The sequence below is a fragment of the Hemiscyllium ocellatum genome, chromosome 10, assembly GCF_020745735.1.
Source record: "Hemiscyllium ocellatum isolate sHemOce1 chromosome 10, sHemOce1.pat.X.cur, whole genome shotgun sequence".
Lineage (NCBI taxonomy): Eukaryota > Metazoa > Chordata > Chondrichthyes > Orectolobiformes > Hemiscylliidae > Hemiscyllium > Hemiscyllium ocellatum.
In genome coordinates this window covers 11,978,529-11,995,036 of record NC_083410.1, presented here as the reverse complement: position 1 = coordinate 11,995,036, position 16,508 = coordinate 11,978,529, and the positions used below count along the sequence as shown (strand labels likewise).

Here is a 16,508-nt window from a genome sequence, read left to right as displayed (position 1 = left end):
GATTTAGCAGTTTGGATCAGAAATTGGCTAACTGAAAGAAGACAGAAGATGGTGGTTGATGGGAAATATTCTTCCTGGAGTTTAGTTAGTGGTGTATCACAAGAATCTGTTTTGGTTCCACTGTTGTTTGTCATTTTTATAAATGACCTGGATGAGGGCATGGAAGGATGGGTTAGTAAATTTGCAGATGACTCGAAGGTCAGTAGAGTTGTGGATAGTGACGAAGGATGTTGCAGGTTATAGAAAGACATAGATAAGCTGCAGAGGTGGGCTGAGAGGTGGCAAATGGCATTTAATGCAGCAAAGTATGAGGTGATTCACTTTGGAAGGAGTAACAGAGTACTGGGCTAATAGTAAGATTCTTGGCAGTGTAGATGAGCAGAGAGATCTCTGTATCCAGGTACATAGATCCTTGAAAGTTGCCACGCAGGATGATAGGGTTGTTAAGGCATACAATGTGTGAGCTTTTATTGGTAGAGGGATTTAGTTTCAGAATCATGCTGCAGCTGCATAAAACTCTGGAGCGGCTTCACTTAGAGTATTGTGTACAGTTTTGGTCGCTGCATTATAGGAAATGTAGAAGCTTTGGAAAGGATTCAAAGGAGATTTATGAGATGTTGCCTGGTATGGAGGAAGGTCTAACGTGGAAACATTGAGGGACTTGAGACAGTTTTCATTTGAGAGGAGGTAAAGAGGTGACTTGATTCAGACATATAAGATAATCAGAGGGTTAGATAGGTTGGTCAGTGAGAACCTTTTTCCTCAGATGGCGATGGCTAGCACGAGGGACACAGCTTTAAATTGAAGGATGTTAGACATAGGACAGATGTCAGAGGTAGTTTCTTTACTCAGACGAGTAATCGGGGCATGGAATGCACTGCCTGCAACAGTAGTAGACTGACCAACTTTAAGAGCATTTAAATGGTCATTGGATAAATATATGGGAGGAGAATGGAATAGTGTCAGTTAGATGGGCTTCAAATTGGTTCCACAGGTCGGTGAACAGCGAGGGCTGAAAGGCCTGTACTGCGCTGCAATGTTCTATAACAAGTCCATATTTTTCCAAATGTGAGTAAATCCCATCCCAAGAATCTTCTCCAATAATTTCCTCTGACTAAAGCTCACGAACCTGTACTTCCCAGATTATCCCTGTTGGCCTTCTTAAACAAAGGAGCAACACTGGTTATTCTCCAGTGCTCAGGAACCTATTTTGTGACGAAGGAGGATACAAAGATTTTGTACAAGGACTCAGCAATTTCATCACTCAGTATTCTGGGATAAATACCAAGAGGTCCCAGGGACTTGTCTCCCTTGATGCTTTTCAATACACTAAACACCACCTGCGTTTTTTATATCAACATGCCCTTGAACATATTCCCCTCTGGAATCACCATCTACCATATCCTTCTCCTTGATGCAAAATATTCATTAAGGACCGCACCCACGTGCTCTGTCTCCATGCACAAAGTTCCTCCTCTACCCTGGAGTGAACTTACCCCGTCCCTAGCTACCTCTTGTTCCTTATATATGCATGAGAAACCTTGGGATTCTCCTTAATTCTATTTGCCAAGGTCATTGGATGGACCCTTTCAGCCCTAACTCCTTTAACCTTTTTTCTGCTTTCTACAGTAAGTGCCACTAATGTCTTGGGAGATTTGTTTGATGCCCTAGTTCAGGGCAGAGGATTATTTGCCACTCTTGACTGAGGTCATCCTAATCAATACAGTAAACTTATCAGTAAATTTAAAAACCCTCATCTATTCAGTCTCTGCATCAGGTGCTGCCTTTTCCTAATCAAGCATCACCTTTAAAGACTTCTGACATCTCAATTCCTATGCATAATGGCTGGCATCAGGAATAAAGGGTGTGATCAAATGTGGACCTAATGCTGTAGAAAGATGTTTGGACCTTGCATCAAGATGCCATCTCTCTTGCCAAATCAGCTGCAGAGAATACTAATCTTCATTGTATCTTTTGTACATTACCTAAATTCAGTTCCTTATCAAACTATACAGTTATTCCCTGGAAGAGATTGAGTTAAAGGCCTCTTTGCACTGGGAACCAAACTGGGGCCATTTTCAGTGGGATACCCTTCCATGAATTACCAGGTTATAAAATACCCAATCTACGTGTACATCAAAATGTAGGGTTAGGAGCTGGTGCAATCTCATAAGTTTAAACAAAAGCATAAATATTAAGATTAAGTGGCTTAAAGATTTTTATTGTAGGTATAATTTATGAAATTATTAAAGTTGATCATTCTCAAATTGCTTGGGGTTCAATGTGCCAGGACAGAATTTAATGTTTGCTGAAAGTGCAGTCCATAAGTAGCCTTTGTGTTGATTTCTCTCTCTCAGTGGGGTCAAGATAGTGATAGGAAGCAGGGGCAATAGAACGGAGATTATCAATTCCATGCCTCGATGGTACCCAAGTGGGTACTTTGTAGGAATTGCCGAGCTTTCAGGGATTTTACTCACAAAATCTGTTATTAGGAATTAACTCTTAGGGTGGTGCGCGTGATTAAAGACCCATAAAAATCTTCAGCCTTTCCTCATAATTTGTAATTGTGTTTATTTCTCTGGAATCCTACTGCTCAGAACACTATTTGTCAAAGACTTACTACAGCACAATAAAAGGATTATATTGCAAACATATTTGGGGTATAGATTATTCGAATATGAACCTTCCTCAGCAAAGCTTCGCATAGCTGAACGTAAGATGAACGTATAAATGGTCAATGCAAAGTATCAGTTGTGAGAAAGTTTGAAACATGATGCAGATGCCAAAGCCAGACGCTGACATTAAAAAGATGCCCAATAGACGTTACCAGCCAGAACTTATGGGATTTATGGTCAAAGTGAAGCAGGCAAAAATAGGCAACAGAATTGTGCTGACAAAAATAAAATCAGAGCCCATCATCAAAATGGTACTAATACTGTAAATTGGTTAGCTACATTGGATTTAGGAAATATGCGGTCTTTTTCCTAGATCTGTTTGGATGGTCATGAACACCATGAGAAATAACTAAGATTTTGGTGCAGAATTTGAACCTGAGGAAGGGTATCCACACAAAATATACTGTAGATATACAAGCTCCTTAGACCATTTGGACACTGTGGATTATGTACAAAATATGGACTGCCAGCTTTTAAAAGAAAATTTAAAAAGGTCAATAAATACTGGCTTTGCCAGCAATACCACATCCCGTGAGCAAAGAAAAAAATGCTGACCTTTTATATAAAAGGAAGATTACACCAAGAGATAATTAAACAAATAAGGAATCAGTTTCATTCATTTCTCTGTCACCTGTCTTAATTGGTAAGCAGTACAAAACTATCATAACACACATGATTGATGTAACCAACACTGCACTTACGCTGTATAGCTCTTAGTCTTGGGATAATGGTGGGGCTGCTCGGTGGACTATAACTGCTGCCATTCAAGCTTTTCCGCTTGTCGAGAGTTGGAGAAGCTTGAACAGTGATCTTGTGCTGAAAATCTATCAACGTGAAAAAAAATCAAGACACTGAAGATGATCCATCACAGCTAAGTCTGATATGCAATATTACATTGTTGAAATACTAAGCACTTGGAGCACCAGCTTAACCCCAGGATCAATCAATACAGGTTTTCCTTGACCAATCTTCCGAAATTCTTCAGAGACATTATAGATTGTGTATTTGAATAAGGAACTGAAGTGATGTGGTTAGTTAGTTAGCAAAACTATTAAGCTTCATTTTTAAAGGAATGGAATTGAAAAATAGAGAATTTACGCTAAACTGATTATCGAACCTTGGTGCCAAGACTTCATGTGTCATTGGGTAAAAACAATGACTGCAGATGCTGGAAACCAGATTCTGGATTAGTGGTGCTGGAAGGGCACAGCAGTCCAGGTAGCATCCAACGAGCAGTGAAGTCGACATTTCGGGCAAAGGGCTTTTGCCCGAAACATCGATTTCACTGCTCGTTGGATGCTGCCTGGACTGCTGTGCTCTTCCAGCACCACTGATCCAGATTCATGTGTCATTGACATATTTCCATAATTAAAGATCAAATTGTACTGAGATGCTTTTATGTTGGCATATCTTTAAGTGTTAAATACTGTAGCAATACAGCTTGAAGGAGGATTAAAAAAAAACACAAGAAAAAGTGAATTATGGTTGTAATTAGGATACATTTTGCATTTGGGCGACAGGAAGTTTGGCAATAGCAGTAAACAGAAGCCAAAACTGAGACACCAATAGGCTAGAAGAATGGCTTGAGAGAAAGAATTGTAAATATGGGGTCTAAGTTATGGCTGGATTGTTGGTGGAGTGACAGAGCGCTCTTTCCATATGTGAAGAAATGTGAAATTTTAGTTAAAGTTAGTAGTTGGTGTTCACACAGGTATTCAGATTTGGGCAAAATGTTGCAAAACATACCTGCAAAAAAAAAATTGACAAACTGAGTTCTCTTTCTCCTGCAAAAGGAAACGGAGGGGTGCTCTAATAGAAATCTTTAAAATTATCAAAGGCTTTGGTAGAGTGATTATAGAGAGGACACTTACTTTGCAGAGAAGATCCTAACCAGAGTAATCAATAAAACATGAATCCAAGAGGGTGCTCAAAAGAAATGTCTTTTTCCAAAGACTGGTGACAATGTGGTGGACTATGCTAGCACAGGAAGCAGCTGAAGACATAACTCCAGATGCTTTCAAGGGGAACCTGGACAAGCATATAACAAAAAATGCAATAGACGAATACAACAATACATATAGATAAGAAAAGATAGAACAAGGTTCATGTGAAGCATTAATATTAGCATGGACTGGCTGTGATTTACATCCTCAAAGTCTTAAAATCCTGTGCAAGATACCTACCTAAGAGACTTGAGATAAAGAAAGTGAATGCTGCTATCAGGACAAATAGTTAGTGGATCAAAAGCAAAAAGGGAAAGAACTAGAAAGGTCCTTGTTCAGACTCCAGTAGAGCATGACATTACTCATGCAGAAGGTGAAAAAGTGAGATAGAGTGGAGTGAGTGAGTGATGGCAGGCTATTTGACTGCTGGGGTATGGCAAATTCACTCCGCTCTCACCCAACATCTAAACAAGTGTAACATCTAGCAGGGTTCACTAAATAGTGACCAGAATTGAACAGTCCAGTGATAGGAAGATTCAACTCTGCATCTGCCAGAAACTGCTACATGGATTTTAATTTAAGTATACACTTTCATCAGCCTGAAATTTCAATTTAGCTTGGTAAGAATATTCTGTGTGCAGATCCAGACCTCATGGTCTTTAACTCCATACCTGAAGGTAAACTGATTCGGTTTCCATCTTTTAGCTTTAGCCGGTTTCTCTTGAACTTGCCTTTTCTTTTCTTCACTTTTGGTTTCTCTTGGTTCAGCTGGAAGATGAGAATGTTCAGCTCACGTTCCAACACATCAATTTCCCGTTCTGCCAGCTGTTGTTCCCGTCTCTTCAGCAGCTCTTCGTGGGACTTCTGTTGGAGCTCTGCCCTCGTCAGCTCCTCCTCTCGTGATCGCAACTCCTAGGAACAACAGAAGAAAGCTGAAGTTCATTGCCAAGTCTGGGGTTAATTGGAACCAGATCACAATAAAACACCAGACCAGTGAGAATGAGAATTAAAATCCTTGACCTTGTGCACAATTTTTAAAAAAATTTGCACGATGTGCAACGCTCAAAAGACATTGTTGGATCCATTAAATTTATGTTAATTAGAGAATGTCTAACGTAAAATCAAAATGTCAAGATGTTTCACATAATAAAAGGTACTAAATAAGAAAATATTTGGAAGAGTGATAAGTTTAGTTACAGGTAGATTTTACGGTGAGATTTAATCATGAGGAGTGGGTGGTGGAGCAATAGGAGGATTTTGGAAGTTTATTACAGAGTGTGTGGGGTTTAGGCAGCTAAATGCACCATCAATATTAGTTAAAGTTGTGTGTGCATGCTCATGCGAGTGCATATATTTGGGAGGGGTTGCGCCATGAGAAAAAGGTCACAATCTGAGGAGCAAGATTTCAAGTTCGGGTATCTAGAATACTGGAGAACATTTCAGAGATAGCGGTGAGACCATATAGAGATTGATAGGAGATTGTAGGTTTTAAATTTGCGATGTTTCGAGGGCACAGATAGGCAGGACTAACAGTCTGAAGTTATTTTCAACAATTGTGTCACAGTACTTATATACCATATTAATAAATGAGAAATTGTGGTAATGCACTACTTCCAAAACAATGCTAATTAATTGATCCTATTGGATGATGGAGCAGGTTTGAGGGGCTGAACAGCCTACTCCTGTTCCTATTTTCTATGGCCTAACAGACTTATAATCCTAAATCTGGGAAGTATTACACAGCTCAGGAGAAATAAATGGAATCTTCACCCAATTACAAGTATACTTTAATCAAATTAAAGTCTAATTCAGATTAAAACCGAACTGTAGAGTTATCCAACAGAATCTGGAGTAAACTTCATGCAGTACATCATGAGAATGACAAACATTTCAGATGTCAGCAATGACAGAATGATGATGATACAAGATGGGCAGCAAAAAAAGCCACATTTATTTGGCACCAAGTCAAATTATACAGTCTTACAACTCCTGACACAATGAATTTCTTTGTAGTGAAGTGACTGTGGAATATTCAGAATTGCAGAATGCTAGCCCATTTTCCTTTGTGAATTGGTGGGACTATAGGCTGAATCTTCTGAGCTTCCCATATCCAAATTAGATCTTGCACTAAAAAGACAAATCACAAATGCAAGAGGATAGGAATTTTGTATCTACTGTGTATTTCTTTTGAATAGAGGGTTATCAGACATGTCTTTCAAAAGAAGATAAACAGATTCAAAACATCAGTGCTTTTACATTGTAGGCCCTCAAAATGTTACGTTATTCCTTATGCTATTACAGAGCATCCATTTAACATTAAAGTTATGTCCTAACAACAGGTTTCAGATTGTCCACTATGCAGTGCACACCCTAACCAGATGTAGATTTGTTCCTACAGTCTGTTCTGATATAACGTGATAGTTCTGTTCTTGTTATAAAAACATAGCAGCACCATTTAAACTGATAGGACTAGAATTGCGTTATAGCCAATACAGGCAAGGAAATTTTGCGTTCTACAAATAACAGTCTAAATTCTTCAATCACGTTATAGCCAATTGAAGAAATGCCCATTATAGCAGAACCAACTGTACATTTAAATGGAGAAAGTGAGGACTGCAGATGCTGGAGATCAGAGCTGAAAATGTGTTGCTGGAAAAGCAAAGCAGGTCAGGCAGCATCCAAGGAACAGGAGAATCGACACTTCGGGCATAAGCCCTTCTTCAGGAATGAGGAAAGTGTGTCCAGCAGGCTAAGATAAAAGGTAGGGAGGAGGGACTTGGGGGAGGGGCATTGGGGATGCAATAGGTGGAAGGAGCTACTTTTAAATGATCAAGTAGTAGAGAGATTCAGAGTAATTTACAGCACAAAAGTTACTGAATCCAGCCAAATCAGTTTGGACCGTGTATTGCAACTATAAACAGATTTGTTAAAAATGCTCTGATCCACAAAGTTCACCAGCATTTCTATGAATTTTAAGATTAAGTTTCACATATACATGACAAGAGGAAACTGAACACACAATTTTTTTTTGGGTTGGAGCCAATTGCAGACCAAACAGTGGACATCAGGAAAATTTATTGTTCTTCATTAAATAGGGCCATCTTTTGACGTCCACCTCAATGGAATAGGCAAAAAGCATCTTAGACCCTTATTTGGAGAGCAGCATCTTGAACATTACAGTGCTCTCTTAGCCACTACATGGAATCATCAATCCAGTTTATCTGTTCCAGATCTACTTTAGGGCTAGAAATATAAATGTCTAAACTCTTGTAAAAGTGCAAAGTTTAAAAAAAAACTCACTTTTTCCTTTGTCCTCAGCTCATTAAACATTTGCTGTATTTCCATTTTCCAATCATCTTGCATGGAGTGAAATGATTCCTGGGGTAAATCCGTTATGACTGTGGCCTCAATAGCAGTGAGTTGCTCCAAAATGGTAGCGAAATTTGGACGGACGTGAGGATCCTGGTCCCAACATTCTGAAAGTTTCAAAAGATTAATGGGTCAATTTTAAAAAACTGTTTCCTTTTCTCTAATTTTCTTCCACTTACTGAAAGCATCAACTTTTCCTATACACCTGTAGCCAATGTCAACCCTCTACAACTTTTTCTAAGTGGTCACTTGGTCTTGGAGGCTATGAAACCAAGAGAACTCATAGCAGGGCTCACAATCTCCCAGCAAGTCAATGGAAATAATCATGAATGAGAATCCTGACTGCACTTTTCTCTTTAATCTAGTTTTTTTTCACAAAAATTTACTTTATGCCCAAGATGTGCAATAGGTGCGCTGTAGCCAAACTGCTGAAGCTCTGGTGAACAAAAAAAAAATGACTGCCTGACATCAAGGCCACGTTTGGCCAAGTCTGGCATCAATAACCTGAGCAAAACTGAAATCAATGGGAATCACTCTCTGCTATTCGGAGTAATTCCTGACACCCAGGAAGACAGTCGCACTTTTGGAGGTCAGTCATTGCAGCAGAAATTCATCAGGTTAGTGTCCTCAGCCCAATCATCTTGCTGCTTCATCAATGACCTTCCTTCTATCTTAAGGTCAGATGTGGGGATATCTGCTGATGGTTGCAGACTGTATGGCAACATTTGTGACTCCTCAGATACTAAAGCAGTCCATATCCAAATGCAGCAAGATTTGGACAATACCCAGACTTGGGCTGACAAATGGTAAGTAACATTCATGCCACACAAGTAATTACTTTCAATAAGTAAAAGAGACAATCTAACCATCGCACCAGGACATTCAAGGGCACTACCATCACTGAACTCCCCCATTATCAACTTCCTGGGGTGGCCACTTATTAAAAATTAATTTGGACTAACCACATTAACATAAAAGCTACAAGAGTAAAGACTTCCCAAAGCCTCCCCATCAACTACAAAGTACACGTCAGGAATTTGATGGAATAATCCCCACTGGTCTGGATGAATGCAGCCCCAATAATGAAACAGCCTGCTTGATTGCCACCATGTCCTCAAACATTCATTCTCTCCCCAAACAGACATGCAATTGCAACAGTGGGAATCATCCACAAGATGCACTGTAGAAATTCACCAAAAGTCTTACACAGCACTTTCCAAACCCACAACCACTACCACCCAAAAGGACAAAGGGCAGCAGGTAGATAGGAACATCACCTGCAAGTTCCTCTCCAAGCCACTCATCATCTTGACTTGGAAAAATAATGCCATTCCTTCAATGTCACTGGGTCAAAATCCTCCATAACAGCACTGAACCTTCAGCACATGGACCCTTGCACTGACAGCAGCAGTTTAAGAAGGCAGCTCATCATCACCTTTTCAAGGACAACTAGTAATGGACAATAAATGCTGGCTCATGTCCCATGAGTGAATAGCAGAGAGAAAAAGTAGTGCAGATCAATTTGGTTAAATACAGAACAGACCATTAAACAATGCCTTGCGCCAGTTATTGTACAGATTCTAGTGACGTACATTGCATGAAACAGTGCCCAAGTCACATAATGCAAGGGGTTTTAGGCTGTTGTAGCTCCTTGGTGTACAATAACATTGCCTTTTCGCAAAATCTGTCCCAATTTAACGTGTCACTCAGCACTTAATTTGGGCAAGCTCCTTTCACTGGAAGACCAATGCTGAGGTCTACCATAGCTTCCTAACTGCTATCTGACTGAGAAGAACTGCTGTAAGCACAGACTAGGATTCAAACCGAGATACAGTGAAAAGTATTGTTTTGTGTGCTATATACGCAAATTGTACCATACAAAGTACATCAGGAGGCAGAACAGAGTGCAGAATACACTCCAGCCACAGAGAAAGTACAGAGAGAGAGATTAGAATTAACATTTGAGAGGTCCATTCAAAAGTCTGATAACAGCGGGGAAGAAGTTGTTCTTGAATCCATTCGTACGTGCATTCAAATTTCTATCTTCTGCCCAATGGAACAGGGTATTAACTTGGTGGAAGGAGTCTTTGATAACGTCGATTGCTTTCCTGAAGCTGCACCTAGTGTTTCTTAACTAGCAGTTGTCCAAGAGAATTTTGAGTTATTCAGTTTTACACAATGCACAAAGAACAAAAAATAGTTCACAAACAAATTCATAAAAACAAAATGCTCCCTTCAAACATGTATTTTACTGCAATCGTTTGTCTACAATTGAAAGCGATGGTTTTATGCACTATCTTGCTTTAATGCAACTTAATCTTGGAGAAGAACAAAATTTCATCCCTGCTCTGTGTTGGACAACTGATCTCAGCTGTGCAGTACGGTATGTTTGAATGCAGCAACTGTGGATTAGGAAGCCAGAGGTAGTGGAAAAGAGAGAGACTTCCACTTTTAATCCCTATTCCACCAGGCTTTCCATAAGTTGCTGTGCAAAAATCAAGAGATGATTTAGATTTCCCTATTTTCATACATAGTCAATAATAATGGTCACTTGACCAAAACTTGACAGCTTTTCCCATCCATAGAACTGTATGACAGCAAAAAAGTCAATGTGTACATATAGTTTTTCATAATCTGAAATGTGATTCCTATCATGCAATTCTCTGATCAAGTGAGGACAACAGGAGAATTTAAAGAAAGACAAGCAAGAATTGCTGAAAAAAGCTTACATTTTATAAAACAGATGCTAGTTAACACCAGTTCAGGACCAGAACTATAAATGCTGAAACATAATTTGATTGCAAAGTGTTAATTGAGCAGGGTCATCAAGTTAAATAATGATTTATTAAAAAAAAACTCAAGACCAAGGGCAAACACTCTTCAACATAGCTCAATGCACTACACAAACCAGCCATCCATCCACGGACTCCATCTATACTTCTCGCTGCCTCAGGAAAGCAACCGACGTTATCAAAGACTCCTTCCACCCAGTTATACCCTCTTCCATTGGGCAGAAGATATAAAATTTTGAATACACGTACGAATGGATTCAAGAACAACTTCCTCCCCGCTGTTATCAGACTTTTAAATGGACCTCTCAAATGTTAATTCTAATCTCTCTCTGTACCTTCTCTGTGGCTGGAGTGTATTCTGCACTCTGTTCTGCCTCCTGATGTACTTTTTATGGTTTGCGTGTATAGCACACAAAACAACACTTTTCACTGTATCTCGGTGCAGGTGACAATAATAAATCAATCAAACATCTTCTCCACGGCCACTCTATCCAGTCTCTCTACATTCAGTAAAAGTTTCCATGACATTTGTGCTACCACCCCCCCCACCAACCTTCTAAACTCCATCGAGTACAGACCCAGAGTCCTCAACTATTATTGATAAGTTTTATAGATTCATACAGCGCAGAAAAGATTCTTCAGCCCATTGAGTCTGCACTGACATAACTACCACTAAAAGTGCATTCATCCCAATTTCCTGCACTTGTCCTATATCCTGAGCTCCTCCAGAATTTTGTTTTGTATCAGATTCAATGAACGTGACAAGTAAATTCAATATTGTTTCAAGTACTTGGGTTGTAAATATTTTGCATAGTATGAACCGTGAATTCAGTAAATAAATTGCACAATACAGACAAAACCAATACAGGAGATCTTCACTTATGACTCAAATTTTAAAAATGCAGAGAATAAATTATTTTAAAAAGTCTATCCTTTCACAGAATTCAATTTACAAGACCACTTGCTTACCTTCCATTAGTTTGGTGAATGGTTCAGGACATGTGGACGGAATAGGAAGGGTTAATTTGTTGACAGCTACTCCATATGCTACGGCAAGGCCATCAATCCCACGATAAGGTACTTCTCCAGTCAATAACTCCCACAGTAACACGCCATAGCTGCAAGCACAAAGAGGTGACATCAAACTCCTTAAACATCAACAGCAGGAAGAAAGTAATAGCAGAAAAGATTTACATGATATTGGAGGATTTGAGCTAAAGGGAGAGGTTGACTAGGTTAGGGCTGTTTTCGCTAGAGCGTAGGAGTCTGAAGGGTGACCTCATAGAGGCTTGTAAAGTCGTGAGGGGCATGCATAGAGTAAATAGACAAAGTCGTTTCCCTGGGCTGGAGGAATCCAGAGCTAGAGGGCATAGGTTTAGAGTGACAGGGGAAAGATATAAAAGATACCTAAGGGGCAACGTTTTCATGCAGAGGGTGGTTTGTTTATGGAATGAGCTGCCAGAGGAAGTGGTGGAGGTTGGTACAATTGCAACATTTAAAAGGCATCTGGATGGGTATATGAATAGGATGGGTTTGGAGGGATAAGCTGGTTTGTGGTAGATTGGACAAGATTGGGTTGGGGTATCTGGTCGGTATGGACGAGTTGGACCAAAGGGTCTGTTTCCATGCTGTACAAATAACAAAAATAGAAAGAAACTATTAGGTTCCTTGAGCCTTTCCTGGCATTCTACCGGATGGCAAAATGGACCTCACCGTTATTTACCAACATTTGTTGCATTTCCCTTATCCCACAAGAACCCACAAGGTTCATTTTCATACACAGTACTTTAGGAGAAGAAAATTTGGGATTTTCAGCATCTCTTGCATGTGAAAGCTCTTTCTGAATTCATACAAAGGAAAGTTTTCCATACCTACTTTGTTTTTCCCTTATAATATTTTATACTCCTTGATTATATCAATCTTTAACCTTCCAAACCTCAGGCTCTGGCGGAGAGTGGCACACCTGACAGTCTGGGGGAGGAAGAGGGGGCACACATGATGGATTGAGGAGTGGAGAGGGGGCACAACAGAGAGGGAGAGAGATACACACAAACAGAGAGAAGTACAGAGAGACAGACAAAATGTGGGAAAGATTAATGGAATAGAATTAATTGCAATTAATTTTTATTGTTTATGTCCGTAAGAAACTTAAAGCACCTTAAAACTGCAGCACCTTCCAAACCCATGACATCTCCCACTTAGAAGGGCAAGGGCAGAAACACATTGGAATGCCACCACCCACAAGTTATACACCAACCAGACGGGGAAATACATTGCTGTCCCTCCTGGTCAGCACTGTATGTATACCGACACCACATGCACTGCAGCAGGCAATTAGGGATGGGAAATAAAATGTTAACCCTTGCAGTGCTGCTCATTTCCCGTGAAAAATTTTTAAAAGTCCAGAATGTCATGCTGGACAGCTGAAGGGCATACCTACCTCCAAACATCACTGCCTTTGGAAAACATGGATGATTTGATAACCTCAGGGGCCATCCAAGCATACGTCCCTGCCGCACTCATCTTGGTTGTTTTGTGCCACTCCCTGGCCAGGCCAAAGTCAGTGATCTTCAGTGTCTTGTTGGCGATATCATCATTTTCAATTTTCTCAAGTAACAGAACTGAGGGGGTAAAAATATAAAGGGCAGCATAAGCATTACCTTGTAAACATTTAACCTCGCTGTCTCCTTGCTCAGAAAGTGAATTTCTAAGCTTGCCTATTTAGGTTACTACATTGGTTTGTGCTGTCTTCAGAAAACACTTGTTCTGATCAATATTACCAGGAAAATGGAACAGTTGTTAGGTGTGATAGTTTCCCTGCAAGGACTACAGCCCATACCCATCCCCTTCTCAAATTCTGTTCTATTAACAATTTTGTTACATGTAATTAACTCAATGGATTTTCAGAATGGTGGCAAATCCTTTCACCATGGTCCATAGTTTCTTCCGGGAGAAGAGTAGAAAAGCAGGACACTGTCCTGTGTTTCAGTCAGGTACAAACTTCTGGTTACCTCATCCAAGAGCTTATCTCAACAACAAATATCAACATTGTGATAACGGAAGACATCAAAGCCTGATGCGATCCATTGCTGTCCTCATCAGGAGGCCACACACCAGCACCATCCAGCTGGGGTTACTGAAGAGCAATCCGGACCAGGAATTCTGACTGATGTTTGACCTCCCTGACCTGGGTCAGAAAGATCAATCATAGTGATCTAAAAAGGAATTTCTGGTCTCCAGAGCTTCAGTGAATGCTGAGAGAATCAAAGAAAATAATTGCATTGAATGCAGATCTAAGAAGCACATCCATTTCAAGACAAAACTGCTTAAGTCTCATCAATTGTAAACCACTATTCTAATGTGTTTAACGTAAAGATACTCATGTGACCATCACGTGATATTTTAGTGAATTACCAACAGTTCCAAGCTTGGTTTGTGCTGTAACAGATATTAATGCAAAAATGAAGTTCAACTGCAGAGAAGACAACACAGCAATGTGCGTGAACCGTAATGACACAACCTCCACTGCAGACACAACTTTACCAAAGAAATTTCTAGGTGCAGTGCAAAAAATAAAAGTTTCACGTAACAGAAAACATCACTATAAATTAATTTCTTTCAGCTCTTGCACTTAAAATAATCTAGAATTTAACAGCAAGATTCATATTTTGTGCAGAGGTGCCAAAAGACAGACAGAATTGGCAGCATAAAAATATTTTCAAAAGGTTAAGTGTGCTATCTAGTTTCCTGATAACATACAGTACAATCAGTCAATGTCAAAACCAAACAATTTAATCTCCCACTTTTAATCAATTTTTTTTGGATCAACTCTGCTCTTAGTTCCCACTTACTGATGTTTAAACTACAAACAACCCAACATTGTAACACTTATCTTGGGAATCAACACCATTAACGCAAGTTTCGAATTCCACTCCAGTAGGTTGTTGAATCTCAAAAAATGTAGTTAATAGTTAGAGACTGCTGACAGCTGACGACAAGAGTTTCTGAAGAATGGAAATGATAGCTGACTGCTGAATTTAGGGAAAATATTCCAGAAGGTCACCGCCTACCATTTTTCTTAGGGAGAATACTTTGTTCTGGTGTCAGGACAATGAAACTACTCAAGCACATATGCTCTATCCTCTAAGATTTTTAAGGCTGATTTGGATAACAGAGTGTCAAGTTTTCTGAGCGTATATAGAAAATTACTCAGGTTTCTTTGTTTTAAAGCAGATCAGCATCCTCCACGTGCCTGTCTGGAAGTGGGGATATTATATCAGGAGACAGGGACTGCTCAAGTTTAGATGAAAGCAATTACCTTGTGAAAACATACAACCTGACAGGAACAGAGGCAAATTGCTGGGTCAGACAAGTGCATTACTAAGCCAGCATTAACATACGAATCAATTTCCAAGTTAAAACATAATGACTGAGATAGAGACAAAGTAACTGAAGGGCTGCTGCTTTTCTTCCCTTTAGTTGCTTTCAAAGAGTTAATTCATTCTGGGATCTCTAAACGTAAACTCCCCAAAAAGGATGGCAAGCAAGAGAAAAAAAAATTGGTTTCTTCCAGCATTAATCACCTCTTTCCTCTAGTTTAGGTGGTTGACTGGGGACGAAACTCACTATTTCCTCCCCTTAGCATCACCATCCTTTAAAAGATTTTTTGGTTCAATTTTAACTGCACACCTAAGTGTAACCTTCTGTTGCTTTCAAAGTAAAGGAAAGCAAGTTGACATCGAACAAACAGAGATGACTTTCCAAGTCAAATGGTTCAGGTGTCACAACGATGTGCTCTCAAATTTAAGTCATCAGCAAAATAAGTTTGTCAATATTTCAGCACACCAGCAGTGCTGCATTTTCACGAGGTCCTGTCTGCTGGATGTTAAAGATCTCATGCCATTTTTCAAGAGGAGAGGATTTAACAAAGTATTGGCCACCTTGCACATCAGAAAACTAAATCATCCAACCATTTAACCAAATGCCATTTAGTAGGATTGGCTGCCATGCCTACCCAAAAAAATGAATATAGGCCAAAAACAATTCAATGAAATTGAGGTGATTTTGAATGTCCTAGGGCACAAATGGTGCTGAAGATATGCAAGGTTTTCTTTTTCTATATTGCTTTCGAGACAGTTATTCCATATGACCTACATCAAAACACAAGTTAATCCTTCATTTGATTTTTGTCCACTTATGTGCAAACTGTCAGGCTTGTTTATTTATATAACAAACTGCATTGCTGAAAGCAAGCAATTTAGCATCAGGTTCTTTCATAAACACAGTTAAACTCCATCCAGACTTCCATGTCTTGATGACTCCCTAATGTGAATCATTTTGTGCTTGTATGGAAGCTGAACTCGGCACCTTATCTGGGAGGCCATTGCACATCTGAAATGAGTGGAATCTCTATGCTGTATTGTTTTCACCAAGACAGTGACTTTAATTTCATAATTATCAGTGAATAATCGCCAAGTGTACAGACTGTGGCAGCACTGTCTTTGGTTGATAGGGGGCAGCAGAACCACACTTTTGGTTTCAGTTCAATTGAAAAAGATATCCACAATAGAATTGATCTGAAGGACACAGAACTACTGGAGAGGAACTGACAAGAACATTACTGCATTCAGATTTGAAAAGGAAACTATTAGAAATAAACATTAGGAGCAAACAGAACTTGGATTAACACTTCTGTGGAATTCTTGGTGAGCACAAATTATAGTTTGTTA

General features: G+C 39.6%; 1 protein-coding gene across 2 annotated transcripts in view; it reads right to left on the bottom strand.

Moving 5' to 3' along the window:
- map3k21 (mitogen-activated protein kinase kinase kinase 21) overlaps window positions 1–16,508 on the bottom strand; it is a 96,991-nt gene that overhangs the window by 14,135 nt on the left and 66,348 nt on the right. For both annotated transcript variants that reach the window (XM_060831263.1, XM_060831264.1), the window contains exons 2-6: window positions 13,220–13,400; window positions 11,749–11,897; window positions 7,919–8,094; window positions 5,290–5,530; window positions 3,377–3,499 (exon numbers count right to left, since the gene is read on the bottom strand). In XM_060831263.1, coding sequence (XP_060687246.1) covers window positions 3,377–3,499; window positions 5,290–5,530; window positions 7,919–8,094; window positions 11,749–11,897; window positions 13,220–13,400 — 870 coding nt within the window. The remainder of the gene's footprint in view (window positions 1–3,376; window positions 3,500–5,289; window positions 5,531–7,918; window positions 8,095–11,748; window positions 11,898–13,219; window positions 13,401–16,508) is intronic.